At 38.6% G+C, this 15,865-nt stretch overlaps 1 protein-coding gene across 14 annotated transcripts in view; it reads left to right on the top strand.

The window, feature by feature from the left end:
* The window catches only part of LMO7 (LIM domain 7), a 200,725-nt gene that overhangs the window by 62,253 nt on the left and 122,607 nt on the right, over positions 1-15,865 (top strand). For all 14 annotated transcript variants that reach the window (XM_029209943.1, XM_029209941.1, XM_029209937.1 and 11 more), the window contains one exon: positions 3,193-3,263. In XM_029209943.1, the coding sequence (XP_029065776.1) occupies positions 3,193-3,263 (71 nt within the window). The remainder of the gene's footprint in view (positions 1-3,192; positions 3,264-15,865) is intronic.

The following is a 15,865-nucleotide window of genomic DNA, read 5'->3' as shown; positions in this document are numbered from 1 at the left end:
TGTGCCCAAGAGAATGTGTGTTTAAGATGTCAGACACGGGCTTCCCTGGTGGCGCAGTGGTTGAGAGTCCGCCTGCCGATGCAGGGGACACGGGTTCGTGCCCTGGTCCGGGAAGATCCCACATGCTGCGGAGCGGCTGGGCCCGTGAGCCATGGCCGCTGAGCCTGCGCGTCCGGAGCCTGTGCGCCGCACCGGGAGAGGCCACAACAGTGAGAGGCCTGCGTACCGGAAAAAAAAAAAAAAAAAAACAGAGATGTCAGACACATTTTACAAATTGCCTTCAGCAATGGTGGTGTCATTTTATATTATCTTCAATAGTGTACAGAGCATGCCAGATTCCCATGTCTTCAAAATATAGACTATCATTTAAGAATCTGTTTAGTTTTTACATTCTGTCTTTGTAAATACAGTATAAATGGAGTCTGGTCTTATATCATCATTATTTATATTTTGATAAGTGTATATGTACAAGAGTGCATTCATATTTTGACATATGGAGGGAGGTGGTCTGAAATCCGCTACATATGATGATTTTGCCTTTCTGTAGTCTTTTTGGAGAAATGAACCATTCTGGATAGCTGGGTTTTCTAAATATCTCTCTATATTCCATTATTTCTACTTTGCTAATATTCTGAATCTAACTCAGCTTTTTTGTCTATATGGTGCAGAGGTATTCTTTTTTTTTTAACTTAAAAAAATATTTATTTTTGGCTGTGTTGAGTCTTCGTTGCTGCGCGTGGGCTTTCTCTAGTTGCAGCGAGCGGGGGCTACTCTTCGTTGCTGTGGGCAGGCTTCTCATTGTGGTGGCTTCTGTTGCAGAGCACGGGCTCTAGGCACACGGGCTTAAGTAGTCGTGGCACACAGGCTCAGTAGTTGTGGCTCATTGGCTCTAGAGCGCAGGCTCAGTAGTTGTGGCGCCTGGGCTTAGTTGCTCCGTGGCATGTGCAACTAAGCAGCCCTTAGTTGCTCCAGGGCTCTAACCCATGTCCCCTGCATTGGCAGGTAGATTCTCAACCACTGTGCCACCAGGGAAGTCCCCAGAGGTATTCTTTTGAGGGCTAATTATTGCGATGTGTTGTCAGCGTGTTACTTGAAGGTTGATGTGTGTATTGAGGTTAAGCATATACCTCTGTGAGCCACCCTCAGGTACTTGATTGCACTGCATCTTGGCCATTATAAGCTAATAAGCAGGTGATATTTACCCTGTTTCAGATGAGCAGACTGGGATTCATGGAAGCTATTCAACTTGCTTAAGGTCACACAGCTACTAGATAATGAAAGTGGGATTTGAATATATTTTTGTCTGACTTGCGCCCTTTCTCCTTCCATTTCGTCACTTGCTACACTGCCTCTCGACTGGCCCATCCAGTGCTGTTGACTGTCACTCTTCACTGCTCTCCATGTGTCTGTGGGGTCACAGTCCTTCTTCCTTCTAACTCACTGCTTCTAATCTACCTTAATTTGGGAACGTAATCCCTAGATTGTTTCAGTGGTGGGTAATTGAGTATTGGTGGCTCTGAGTGGCTTTCCTAATGACTAGAGAGAATGGGCTTTGACATCTGCTTTGGCCATTCCTGGGACTTTTTCATGCTTTTTAGCTTTGGGTAGGAGTTCCCAGATAAATGAGATGCTACTATGTTTTCACTAGCTGGGATTAGTGCTCACCTTGAGTTTGTTTTGGATTTATTTGGGGAAAATTCAAGAGAGTTTGTGATGCATAGGTTACCTGGGATAATACATGGGCCACTCAAGGTTATCCCTGAAGGAATATACCATTCCATTTGGATATGTTTTACTGAACTCTTAAACTCTGTGTTTTACTTACGTGGCTGTGAGCTCCTTGCATTTTTTTTTTTTAGATCTACACCCAGTATCCAAGTAAGTGCACGTAACGGAGACACTCAGCAAATGTTTAATTCATGCAGCAACATAGCCCTTCTGTAGATTAATGACCTTTGTAGGAAAGGATCTGCTACTTCTTCCTGCTTTTGAGTGTGTCACCTCCTGACACAGCTTCCTGTCCCTGTTTATAGAACCAGCTTATGAGAAACCAACTTTAATTATAGAAATAGCCATTGTTTTGTCAGTTACCCATTATTATGTGTACCTGTGGCACTGTTGGGTGTTGTGGAAAAGATGCAGAAGACATACAGGGACTCTAGGTGGACGGTAAAGGTCACAGTGGTGAGTAAGGACAGCAGGAGCTTTGTATCTCACCTAGGGTTTAAGATTAGTGACTTCCCAATCAGGTTTCCGAGATCAGATTTCTCCCTGAAGTGGCAGGTGGAGCAAGGCCTCTGCTTATGGGTGGTGGGTCCATCTCTAGGGCGGCTGCTGTCCCAGCTGTTGTGGTACACCTGCCCACACCCTTGGCTGGGGACTCAGTCCCAGGGTATTCCTGGAGCACCTTTTCCCTACATGGCCTCCATTTTCTCTGCTACTCTTGTCCCTATGGAATCCCCTTTCCTCCCAACCACTCCACCCTCAGAAGACAGAGGAAGACAGAACTGGTAGACATTTTTTCAGCAGTTTCACTAAGAACATTGGTGGCGGTAACCGAAGATGGGCTGTTCATATGTAAAAGCCTTAAGTGGGGAATTGTCTGTTTAGAGTATGTACCATCTTCCCTCTCTGTCTTTTGTCTCTCAATGTCAGGATTTAATCTTTTTCTTCCTATTGCAGTAAATAGCTCTTTACACAAATCAGGGCCATTTCATGAATACGTTTAAGGAGAGTCATGCCCTCTGCTATTTAGCTTTGTAATGAAACTTGAGGAATTTAAGGGTGGAATTGAAATTAATGATGTGCGTATACAGTTGGTATTTCAAGTTTATATCTTAGTCTGGTTTTATTTACTCTTAGTAGAGTAGATTGCCCATAGGGCTTCTTTTTTAAATAGAAAATATGCTCGAAATTAAGCTTCTAACTTTTGTTTACCCTCCGTAAAATGGTTGCATCATAGAAACCACTTGTTGTGGTTTTTTCTGTTTATATTTGTTCATACTAAAATGGTTAACCTTTCTCTTTATAACATAGAACAGTGCATAGAATTTCCTGTATGGAACAACTTTTGGTGATACAGGCATGTTCTCCAAGTATGATATTAGATGCATGTTAATTAATCTGATACTGGATTTGACTTGTGTATAATCCCTGATTTAGAGAAAACTAATACCCAAATATGTCTTTCAGGCAGTGACAGAGAAGAATTTTGAGACAAAGGATTTTCGAGCCTCCCTGGAGAATGGCGTTCTGTTGTGTGAGTAAGTATTTAAAGCATTAAAAAAATAATTCAAAAGCAAAGGGGCACGTGTGCGTGTGTGCGCGTGTGCGTGCGCGTGCCTGTTATGAGGTGTCTTCATCCACCCCCACCCCACATGGCCACCATAGTCACTGATATGTCTTCTTGGTAACAAGTGAGATTTGATCCCTGCAAATTGACACCCTGACAGTACCAGACAGTAGGAAGGGGTTATCGGTCTCTGTATCTGAAGATAACATTGGTGAAATATATATTATTTTAAATTAGTAAACAAGAAAGATTCTGTTATTGATTGATGCACCAGTAGGGGTGGGTGGTTGAGAAGCAAGCCCTATCGCATAGCACCAGCTCTCGCTTGCTGTGGGTATTCTAATGTATGGAGTTGCCTGGTTTAGAAGTTAATATAAAGCTTGTTTCCTTCATCAGTAAACAGTGATGACTGTAGAACAAATTTAGGCTGTAGCAAATATTTCTTTGAACCTTTAAATGGAGTCATTACATTACCACAAAATCAATTTGAGTCACAGGCCAGCCATTCATTCAATTAATATGATATTACTGGGAATCACATCTGAGGCTTTGGTTATCCTAAGTCAGATAGGCTTGTGCCACGATTCACGGTGTGGGACCTACAGTGTATGTTTAGTGTGATGTTTTGTTCCCCACTGGATGCAGAGCACAGTTAGCCGGGTGGTGACCTTTGGGGGTGAGGGGCAGACAGTCTGTGGGACAGAAGAATGCAGTCCTGGGTGAGGGTCCAGGTTGCAGACGTGAGCAAATAAAGCATAAGAATGTACTTGTGTATGTACCCACATTTTTGAAACCACTTAAGTATTCCAATCTAGACACTTATCACATAAGTATTTATGGAATCTGTCCACAAGCAAGCACTGGGAGTGTATGTGCTCATACTTAGATGATTTTGATTATCCTTTTAAAGGAAGGTTGTTTGCAGCAAAGATCCGGAGTCAGAGGGCTTAGGTTTGATTCCTTGCTTCATACTTTTGGACATTTGAGCAAGTGACTTAACATCTGAGCCTTATTTTCTCATCTGTAAAGTGGAGATCAGGGTATCTGATCTGCCTAATTCACAAAGGTGCAAAGTTCTATGATACATATATTAAGGTTTCCATAAACTATCAAACTTTGTATGAATACAAGTTGTTGCTAGGAAGACGGCCATGAAGATAAGTCTTTATCTCATCAGTTCTGTTGATAGGTGTTCACACTTCTTTGTCTTAGAGCAGTGTTATTAAGTCGAATCATATGAAATGTTGATATTCAACCACGTGTGACCTACAGAAATGTCAATTTCATGTGATTCTACCTAATATGTAGTAGGACAGCATATGAATAAGGGTCACAAGTAAAGTTTAAGGGATGTTTCTTGTCCTTTTCTGATGCCACGTTCAGAGTTGTTGTTGCCAAATAGTGTTTAAACTAATATTAGTAGGTCACGTGGCTAGCTCAATTGGTCACTGATAGGAAATTATCTTGGTTTGCAAATTATATGTTTTATATATTCTCATGTGTTCAGAAGATGGAGGGAAAAATGGCTGTTAGACACATGTGATCTGAAAAGAACCTTAGCTATGAGTGTAGACTATTTAGAGCTTTGCTGCAAATAACTTTGATGTCAGTTTTAAGTCCCATAAGTCAGGATAGGAGTTAGGTGGGCTTATGTAGGCAGTGGGCCTATGGAGCACAGAGTTGTTTTTAGACACATGAAAGCATGCAACCCAAATAGCTGATCTCTTTAAGAACTCACTTTGTGGTTATATAGTTCCAGTGATGTACTATTACTCAAAATAGTTTTAGGGATCCCCCTTTTGGGGACATAGCCTCCATAACTAGGTCATTAAACATACTTGAGAGTGACACTTAATGTTTTATTTAAAACGCAACTTATGCAGCAGCCTAAATTACTTGAGGTGATTTCCAAAAACTATATCCAACCTGAGTATATTGTTACCAGTGAGGATATTCAGAGTTGATAAAAAACTGTTTTGATCACAGGCAGTACTGTTAGATTAAATATTATAAGTTCTACCTTAATGGTCACAGCAAACATTTAGATGCATGTTTAGAGATATATTCGTTTTTTTTTTTAAATGTCATTTAAATTCACAACTTCCAGAAGCTCATTCTTAGATTGTTTCCTTATTGAAATAACACCAATTTGGGGTTTTGTGCATTACCAGCTAAGTCTAATCAATCTATTTAGTACCCAGTATTCTTTATTTTTATTTTTTAAATTTATTTATCTTTGGCTGTGTTGGGTCTTTGTTGCTGCGCGCGGACTTTCTCTAGTTGGGGTGAGCAGGGGCTACTCTTCGTTGCGGTGCGCGGGCTTCTCGTTGCAGAGCACAGGCTCTAGGCGCATGGGCTTCAGTAGTTGTGGCATGCAGGCTCAGTAGTTGTGGTTCACAGGCTCTAAAGCGCAGGCTCAGTAGTTGTGGCGCACGGGCTTAGTTGCTCCGCAGCATGTGGGATCTTCCCGGACCAGGGCTTGAACCCGTGTCCTCTGCATTGGCAGGCGAATTCTTAACCACTGCACCACCAGGGAAGTCCACCCAGTATTCTTTGAATGAATGTTTCCCAAAAGTAGTGTCAGTAAATATTAAGCTGTGGTAATCAGTAATTTTAGTTTATGATGGGATCCCAAAGTACCGCATGATGTTTGTATTAAAAAAATCTCTTAATGGTGAATTGCATTATTTTTAGCCACTGGTTAATGAAGGCATTTTAATCTAATAGATGTAGTGTTGGAAAAAAGTCCAGGTAACTATATTCTGTGTAAATTTATAGCTAAAGAAAAGCCTAGCTAGTTGGTCTACAAAATGATTAAGCATCATTGTTTGATCACATATGCCTGAGTAGTTATTATGTCTAAGAGGAAAGCAAAACCTGCTGTTCAGAAGCCTGGTATTGTAAACCCTGACTTTTAAATTAGTGGTAAATATAGTAAGCTGTCTGTCTTTGAGAATATTTTGCCCATCTGAGATCTCAAGTTTTAGCTGAATTATGACTTAAAAATAAATTCAGATTTTTAAAATATTCTATAGGAAAAGGCTGACTTCTCTTTGGTTCACTGCCAGAAAAATGACCAATTCTTTTGAAATATAGGGTCTGCTTATTGCCTTTTAAAAGCCTCTAGGCATCCTAGTTCATTATCACCATTAAACAGTTTTCTTATTATTTTATTTAGTAATTTCAGCAGTCTTTTATGCTTTAGTAGGAGTTTATCCTTTTTGAACTGGCATTCTGGAATATCAAAGTCAAGAGTTGGAGGAAATGAGCTCATTATAGCTTTTTCCCAACTGGCACTGTACTGACATTTCAGATAGTTTAAATTGGGTGTAAACTCTGCACTGAGGTTTCAGACAAGATACACATCTGAATAATGAGGGTAGTTATGTGCATTTATTGCCTTTTAATCTGAAGTTAGTATCTTCTGTAAATCATTTTAGTATCATTTAGTTTGATTGACTGTGGGATCCAATCAATTGAGGGCTAAAGAATACTCCCCCAGTTAAAGTCTGTTGTAGTAATTATTTTACTGTATACCTTAGACATGCAGTCTCTCTTGGCTTTATTAAACAGTGAAATGTGAACGAAATCTAATTTGGTTTTTTTTTCTAATTAGTAAAAGGATTGACAGGGGTCTATAAGGTGATTTCAACTCCTTGTTATAATTTTCTATGAATTTTATTAATAGTATTCATTCATCTGTCTCCTGTCTTCAGTGTTTATTAGGGTTCCTGAAGACTCCCTTACTATATATTTAAAAACATAAGAGATCTGCCACTACACAAGTATCTGCAGTCCTCTCTTGCTCTGTGGTTCTGCAGAATTATATCTCTTTAAATATATTTAGTTGGAGCATATCCAGCTAGTGATTAGTAATTTCATAGTTACTCATCTTATGATAGCAATCTTGGAAATATTTAAATGGAAACATTGTTTATTATCTTTATGAAGTAAGAAGATGTATTTGAAGGTAATCTTATTGGGTGTGTCTCTGGTTAGTCAGTCAGTACTTCCCATCCCTGGAATAATGCCAAGTCTTTGCTCTGTCCCGAGTCAGCCATGCAGACGTTTATGCCTTTTTGAACTCACAGCTCACATTTTTGAGGAAACTCTTCTCACACTGGCACCAGGCCTTCGTTTCCATGGCTTGCAGCTTGGAAAGAGTGGAGCAAATAAACATTCACCTACTGGTTTGAGAAAACCTGTTTCTATTTATATCTGCTATGTGAATACTGTACTGTCTTCCTGAAACGACTGTAGTATTCTGTTAAAGGTGCATTCAAAAAAAGAAAAAAATTATTAAAAAATACTCCTGTTAATTTACTATGGGATACTCGCGTGATTGTTTTAAGACATCAGACAAGATAGAGACCTTGCCACTTCTCATTCATGCGAGAGGGCTCTGTCCTTTGTTAGGACACTAACTTTGTTAGGACACTCACACACTGAGTGACAGCGACATCAGTGGATTCTTGGGGCTTCTATGCAGAGCTCCATGTAGAGCTCAGAGGTCCTTCTGTAAGGATGAAGGCTTTTTTCTTAAAGCTCTTACTGGTTTTGAATTTCCTGAGGACAGGTGCGTTCATACAGCTCACCAGCACTATCAATTGACCCTGATCCCATATTATAGCCATTTAAAATTTAAGTAATAAGAACTATTTTTCTTCACTTAAAGTGGTACAGACTTTGAAGTTTCTATATTATTTGATAATCCAGTAGTTTGCAAAGATGCATGTGTTCAAGTTCATAAAGATAATTAAAAATTTTAAAACTGCTTTCTCTTCATGGCAGTGTTTTATGGTTGCCATCTGTATGCTGTCTTTTTAAGCTTCACAGTCAATTTTTTCTGTAATTTTATGTCCACATATAGCAAAACGTCATTTTTTTAAAAGTAGTTTTTCAAGTTGAAGGTCAGCTTGGCAAACATCAATTAAAAAATTCACTTCTGTAATGGTAGTCATGTTATACAGCCTCATTGCAAATTTTGCAGAAATTTTTTTTACATTGTGGCCTCAGACTTGAAGGTAGAAAGCTTTGGTCCTGTCTCATGAACTTGCATGTACCATCTTCAGGGCTTTCTCATCCTAAATATAAATTACTAAGAGGAGGGCACACAACATTTCAGTGCTAGGGTCTCTGAGGAAAAAAAAATGAGAATGGTGTTCTACTAAAAATAAGTAGGAGTAATGTATATGCTAAATGTGTGTAATATAAACAATTTATATTAAAGTTGATCAGAAAAAAGTTATTTTTGAAGTAGTTTCTTGATGTCATGAAGGCTCTCAGGTAGGTAATGGAAAACCACGTATTGGCCAGGAAATGGTGAAAGTATAGGAATTCTAGGCGGTGCAACGAGAAGTATTAAGAAAGGGAAATGAATATTGCAAAAAGGACAAATATATAATGATATCACATCAATTAAAAGTAGAGTAGTTGCCTTATATGAGAGACTTAATCTCTAGAATTTTTACTTACCAACAGTCAGAAAGTCAGACGAGATCTAAGGGATAAAGGCAATAGTGGAAAAATTTAGAACACAGTTTACTGTTTACTTTAGAGAAATGTGTGAGACTTTTATTTTGTATGTTGAAATGTAATGGTAAACTATATGACTTAAGAAATGGAATGAAAAACTGTATTTCCAATAGTTGTCAATTTGTTTATAATTTTAAGCCAATACCAATGTTAAATCTAGTCAGACTTTTCTTAGAATAAATAGGATTTTAACATTCATAGGGAAGAATAAACAGGTGAGAAAAGGAAAAATCCTAAAACTAAAAATTTCTGTGGAATGATACTGTCTCGATATTAGAACAAATGACAGACTTGAGAAAGCACAGTAATTAAAAAATTATGGATTGCTTTATAAATGTACATATTAATGTAATTGGGAGGTCCAAAATACATTCTTATGCATAGGAAGTTGTGATAAAGGACAGATGAGAGAATGGAGAAGAGATGAGGCACTCGATTATTTGTATTGGGGTACACAATTGGCTAAGAAAATTAACTTACAAACTCAGCATATACCACAACTCAACATCAAAAAAACAAACAACCGGGCTTCCCTGGTGGTGCAGTGGTTGAGAGCCTGCCTGCCGATGCAGGGGACACGGGTTCGTGCCCCGGTCCAGGAAGATCCCACATGCCGTGGAGCGGCTGGGCCCGTGAGCCATGGCCGCTGAGCCTGCGCATCCGGAGCCTGTGCTCCGCAGCGGGAGAGGCCACAACAGTGAGAGGCCCACGTACTGCAAAGAAACAAAACAAACAAACAAACAAAAACAACAACCTGATTAAAAAAAAATGGACAAAGGACCTGAATAGACATTTTTCCAAAGAAGACACGCAGATGACCAATAGACACATGCTCAATATCACTAATCATCAGGGAAATGCAAATCAAAATCTCAGTGAGATACCATCTCACACCTGTCAGAATGACCGTTATCAAAAAGACAACAAATAACAAGCGTTGGCGAGGATGTGGAGAAAAGGGAACCCTCGTGCCCTGTTGGAGGGAATGTAAATTGGTGCAGCCACTATGGAGAACAGTATGGAGCGTCCTCAAAAAATTAAGAATAGAATTACCATTTAATCCAGCAATTCCACTTCTGGTCATTTTCCCCAAGAAAACGAAAACACTAATTCAAAAAGATATGTGCACCCCTAAGTTCATTGCATCATTATTTACAGTAGCCAAGATATGGAGGCAACCTAAGCACCCATTAAGAGATGAAGGGATGAAGAGGAGGTGGTATATATGCTCAGTGGAATATGACTCTGCCATAAAAAGAATGAAATCTTGCCATTTGTGACAACATAGGTGGACTTAGAGGGTATTATGCTAAGTGAAATGTCAGACAGAGAAAGACAAATACCATGATTAACTTAAATATGGAATCTAAAAACGAAAACAAGTGAACACATACAAAAAAAACAGAAACACAGTCATAGAGAACAAATAGGTGGTTGCCAGAGCAGGGGGATGGGGAATAAGTGAAATAGATGAGAGAGATTAAGAGGTAAAAACTTCAGTTATAAAATAAATGAATCACGGAAGTATAGTCAATAATATTGTAATATCTTTGTATGGTGACAGATGGTAACTAGATTTATCATGGTGATCATTTTGTAATGTATAGAAATATTGGATCACTGTCTTATGTACCTGGAACTAACATAGTGTTGTAGGTCAATTATGCTTCAGTAAAAAAAAACCCAAGCCCAAACCTTACGTATACTAGAATATAGCCTGGATTAAAATAATAAAAAACTGAGAAAATAAAATAGAAGAATTAAAAATTTTTTGGAGGCAGTTTAAGATTCTAAGCTTTGAAGGAATAGAAAAAACCCAGAAAAAATACACTTGAAGTTTTATTAAATAGATAACTCTGGCAAATAACATTCTGGGAAAAATATTTTAAGCAGAATTGGCTTAAATATTATCTAGAGTTCAAATAAACTGGTAAGGTACACGTTTGAAAATCTCAATAGACAAATGAACAAAGGATGTGACCAAATACTTCACAAATGAAGAAATACTACTGGAAATAAATAGTAAAATCTCTACCTTCAATAGTAAGAAATAATTATGTTAAAATCAGATACGATTTTTAAATTGAACTAGTAAATAATTTAAAATCTGTTAAAAAAAATGATGGCCGTATTATGGCAAAGTAGCCTATGATATTCCCAAAATGACCAGTTGAGTATAAGCTGGTACAGTGCTGAACAGCAATTTGGCAATATCTATCAAGTAATTATATGCTAGTTTATTTATTAATATAAACATATATTTATTTATCATAAAGGTTATAAGACTTTCCCCAATAATTCTTTTGTTTTGGACTCTAAGACTACAAAATGGGAAAAAGGTATGCATAAAGCCTCTTCATAGTGGAAAATATTAAAAAGAGCTTAAATATCTAAAATGTGATACATAAAACATTGGTAAAATTTTTTATATCCCTTTCAAGCAGTGCTTATAAAGGCTGCAGCACTAGGGAGATCACGCAGTAGAGCTGACAGGCAGAGGGAAACAGTGTCGCTGTTTTATCATACCATGAGGTAGACACAGGAATGCTACCTGCTGATGCAAAAGTAAATTGGTTCATATTGCCAGGTTCCTTTCCAGACAAGTACCAAGAACTTGTCACTGATGGTTTTATTTCTAGAAATAGAATATAAGAAATGATAAGGAGCATGGTCAAAGATATACATACAGACATGCACCCAAGCATTTTTACAGTGGCAAGAGTTGGAAAGAACCTAAGTTGGACTGTGAGAATCCTCTGATTTACATGAAGGGACGGAGCAGAATTTGCGATGTTACTTAATAGTAAAGAGCAGAACCAGGACAGGAAACCAGAGTCCTCCTGCTAACACGTATGGCTATCGATGTTGTATTGGGAAACGTCCTGTTACTCAGCAAGATCCATTAGTGCCATAATTGTTGACGTTGCCTAGAATAAGAGGACTCTGCTGTCAGACCACTTGAGCTTTGCTAGACTCACTTGAGGATGCTTCAGGCATAACAGTGAAGCTAAACAGAAAGTCCTATCATCATGAAATGATGATTATCAATGCATTGGTACTGACTTGTTGCCGCTTCACTTACTTTCCCATCTTAGCATGTCTTGTTAACCATTTATTTGTGTTGTATCCTAATTCAGCAGTATTCAAAATTACTGCCACAGGAATTCTAGAAATCAAACTTATATTAATTTTACTACCAGTCTTTAAAAATATCAATACTAAAGTAATCATAAAATTCTGTATTGAATGTTGTTTTTTTTTTTTAAGAAGATGTTGTGGGTAGGAGTTTATTAATTAATTAATTTATTTTTGCTGTGTTGCATCTTCGTTTCTGTGCGAGGGCTTTCTCTAGTTGTGGCAAGCGGGGGGCCACTCTTCATCGCGGTGCGCAGGCCTCTCACTATGGCGGCCTCTCTTGTTGCGGAGCATAGGCTCCAGACGCTCAGGCTCAGTAGTTGTGGCTCACGGGCCTAGTTGCTCTGCGGCATGTGGGATCCTCCCAGACCGGGGCTCGAACCCGTGTCCCCTGCATTAGCAGGCAGATTCTCAACCACTGCGCCACCAGGGAAGCCCCTTGATGTTTTTAAACTTTAAAATTTTAAATTACATATGCTTATTACTTTACCCATGGATGTGTGATCACTACTCAAGGTGGTTTTTATTTTTAAAATATTACAACTTATGAATTTAGCTGTAGATAATTAATTAAAAATCTTAGTAAAATATGTACTTATGATAACCATTGTAAATTAATATATCTGGTAGAGAGCTTACTCTCTCTTTTTTCAAAAAATATGTATTTACTTATTATTTATTTATTTATTTAGGCTGCGCCGGGTCTTTGTCGGGCATGCGGGCTTCTTAGTTGCGGCATGCATGTGGGATCTAGTTCCCCGACCAGGCATCGAACCTGGGCCCCCTGCATTAGAAGCGTGGAGTATTACCCACTGGACCACCAGGGAAGTCCCTAGAGAGCTTACTCTCTTGATCAGTATTTGACAATCAAGAGAGAACACTGAAGATTGACTTGTTTGGTAACAAAAAATGACAAAGGGGAAAAGCTCAAAATCATGTCTAGCATTTGAGTGAAACTAAAAAAGTTCTTGTAAATTTATTTCTACAAAGAAGATAGATATTTCGAATCATTCACAGAAAAATTTCTGCGTTAGAAGTTAGTGGGTTTATAAAATATTTGATATGCCAGGTCCTTCGATAAGTGCTAGGAGATGTGTTTGGAATGAGAGAACATCCTTGCACTTAGCACCTTCACTGGCTGGTTGCTCTGTGGCTGGTCCCAGTGCAGTGCTCTGTTTTTACTTGACATCTGTTTGTTGAGCAGAGTCTGCATCTCAAAGAAACCTAGACAAATGATTGTGTCGAGTAACAGATAAAACAAGGCATTGCTCCTTAATTTGTAAGGAAATGTGTAATCTCTTTAGTATATCTTTTAAACAAATATTTAGCTTACTGATAGGAAAAGTTTGACTAATGTGGGGATATATGTTTAGAAAATGCAGCCGACAGAAAGATATTAAAAATATGTATGTGTGAATGACTAACCAAATACTTATAGGTTAAAAAGTTCACTCTCATTGCATTGATATACTCTTTGATGTCAGTCTTTGTGGTACATTTGGAAAAAATCTTTGGAAATAGGAAGTCAAAAGATGTCTCTTGATTTTCTACGTCTGCCGAAGAGCTTTCTGATAAAGGGGAAATGAGATTTGGCATTTGGAACTAGTTCCTGGAGACCAAGAGACAGAGCATCACATTCTAGTTCTCATTAAAGCCTTTTATAACTGAGCCAGATACCATATTGAGCTCTATGTGCAGTTTTCTTGGAGTGTTGCCTCTGACTTATATTTAAAGTCAGGTCACATTCACTGGTGACGAGATTTCTGAACAGAGACAACTTCCTAGCATCTGTTATGTAACTCAACTCCCTTGGAGGGAGGGGCAATACATTTTGGGGAGGAGGAGAAGAGGAAGTAGATAAAACTGGAGGAAAGAGATGAAGGAGAGGGGTTGTAGTCCTTTTTGCGGGAGTGCTCTACCATGGGAGATAGCAAGTGACTAGGTGTTTCCTGTTCTGGTTTTCATCTTACTAAAAGAGCACACCCCTGGTACGCTAGCAAAGCACATGGCCATGAGGGAAAGCTGGGGGGAGTCGAGGTATGATTCTATATAGGATTAGAGGGGTGGGGCAAAGGGATGCAGGCAGATATAGTGGTCCCTTGACTGCCTCTAGTTCCTTGTGTACAGAGGTATCTGGAAAGTTAGCATGTTATATGGTTCTTAAATAGAGCCAGTGACCTGAAGCCAGTGTTGCCTTTAGGAATTCCACATGTGTAATTGAAGAATACTTATTATGCAAAGAAGTGCCATTTGTAAAAGAGAGTAGGATCTCTCTTGTGTGGCACTTGTGTTTTATTTGACATAAGACTATGCCCTATTCCTTTAGATAGACTTAAATTTCACAGAATTTTAGATTTTATGAAACCTGTTTTTCTCCCCAGAAGAAATATCCTAGTCTTTCTTTAACTGTATCTGAAAATAATTACTCATGATTCATAATCAGATTGGATGTTCACTATTTGCCAAAACTATATGAGCATTTTCTCCATATTCTAGTGCTTAGAACTGATACCATTTTAACAGTTGACAAAATAAAACAGCATTTTCCTCTAGTGACACTGCTTTTTTTAGAGGGTAGTTTGCATGTTATCCAGAGTGTTGTTTTTCCTTGTGGTTATTTCCATGTTTGTACACATACGAGGAGGTTCAGGAATGGATGCTAATCCATTGGGTGTATGTTGCTTCTAAGTAATAGCTCTGAAACTTTCTGATGAGGGAGGAGTCCATTAACTCACTATTGGGAGATGTCATTTATCTGTGCTGTTTGCTTTACCTCTATCCCTTGCCTCCTTTGGCTGACTTAATTGAGAGTAGGCTGTGTTATTATCCATTCCAGAAACTGTATTAAAAAAAAATTCTCTATTACTAATGCTGTAATACAAAAATGGTAAGCGAAGTAAACAGATAAATTGAATGATCTGGCCAAAGTTACCGGTGACTCAAGTGTGTGGAGGCGGAATTTATGACACTCTTCCTTTAATAAGGACAACTGATGTAAGATTTCCCTGACATTTTATAAGGTGCCCCAGCTCATATTGGTGTCTAACTTTTTTTTTTTTTTTTTTTTGCGGTACGCGGGCCCCTCCCGCTGCGGAGCACAGGCTCCGGACGCGCAGGCTCACGGGCCCAGCCGCTCCGCGGCATGTGGGATCCTCCCGGACCGGGGCACGAACTCGTGTCCCCTGCATCGGCAGGCGGACTCTCAACCACTGCGCCACCAGGGAAACCCCTATGTCTAACTTTTAATATCACAGAAAGATTACATTTTAAGGTTCAAGTTCCGTAGGAAAGTCACTGTCAAACTAGTGGTCAACAACTGCTATGAATTTCTTGGTTGACGCTATGTTAGAATTATGTTTCTGTTAAGTAATGTTTCAGTTATTTGTACTATGCATTGCAAGAAGCCACCAGTAATAGAATTCAAGAAATACTTGCTTAATAGGGAACAACTAGAACAATTAAATTGGAAATGTCATTTCTTATAAACCTGCTCAATTCTTTGCTAGCTCTTCAGCTAGTGATTAAAGAAAAATATTGTGACCATGAGGGAGAAAGCCTTCCTTCCTACGTGGTTTTCAGTGCACAAATAAGAAATTAGGAGTCAAAGAGTAACAGTTCTTGGAAATGCTTAAAGTCGAGGGGTGGTGGTTCTGTCATCTATGTTAAGTTATCCGAAGATCTTTGTGTGAAGAAACTATGAAAACAGAAAAACAGCTTTTGTTCACCAGACTAAATCTTCATAAGCCACTGTTTTGTAATTTTGAATCCTGTTAACAACATTCTGAAGCTTATTAAATTGAGACTTTTGTCTTCTTTATTTTTAGCACACTCAAGTGTATATATAAATCTCTGGAATGTTGAAGGAGTGACATTCCACAAGTGTCAGATTTTTTTCTTTTTTTC

Source organism: Monodon monoceros, unplaced genomic scaffold, assembly GCF_005190385.1.
Source record: "Monodon monoceros isolate NGI ecotype Baffin Bay Population unplaced genomic scaffold, NGI_Narwhal_1 Super_Scaffold_8, whole genome shotgun sequence".
Lineage (NCBI taxonomy): Eukaryota > Metazoa > Chordata > Mammalia > Artiodactyla > Monodontidae > Monodon > Monodon monoceros.
Note: the sequence above shows the minus strand (reverse complement) of the source record. Positions and strands in the feature narration are given on the sequence as shown.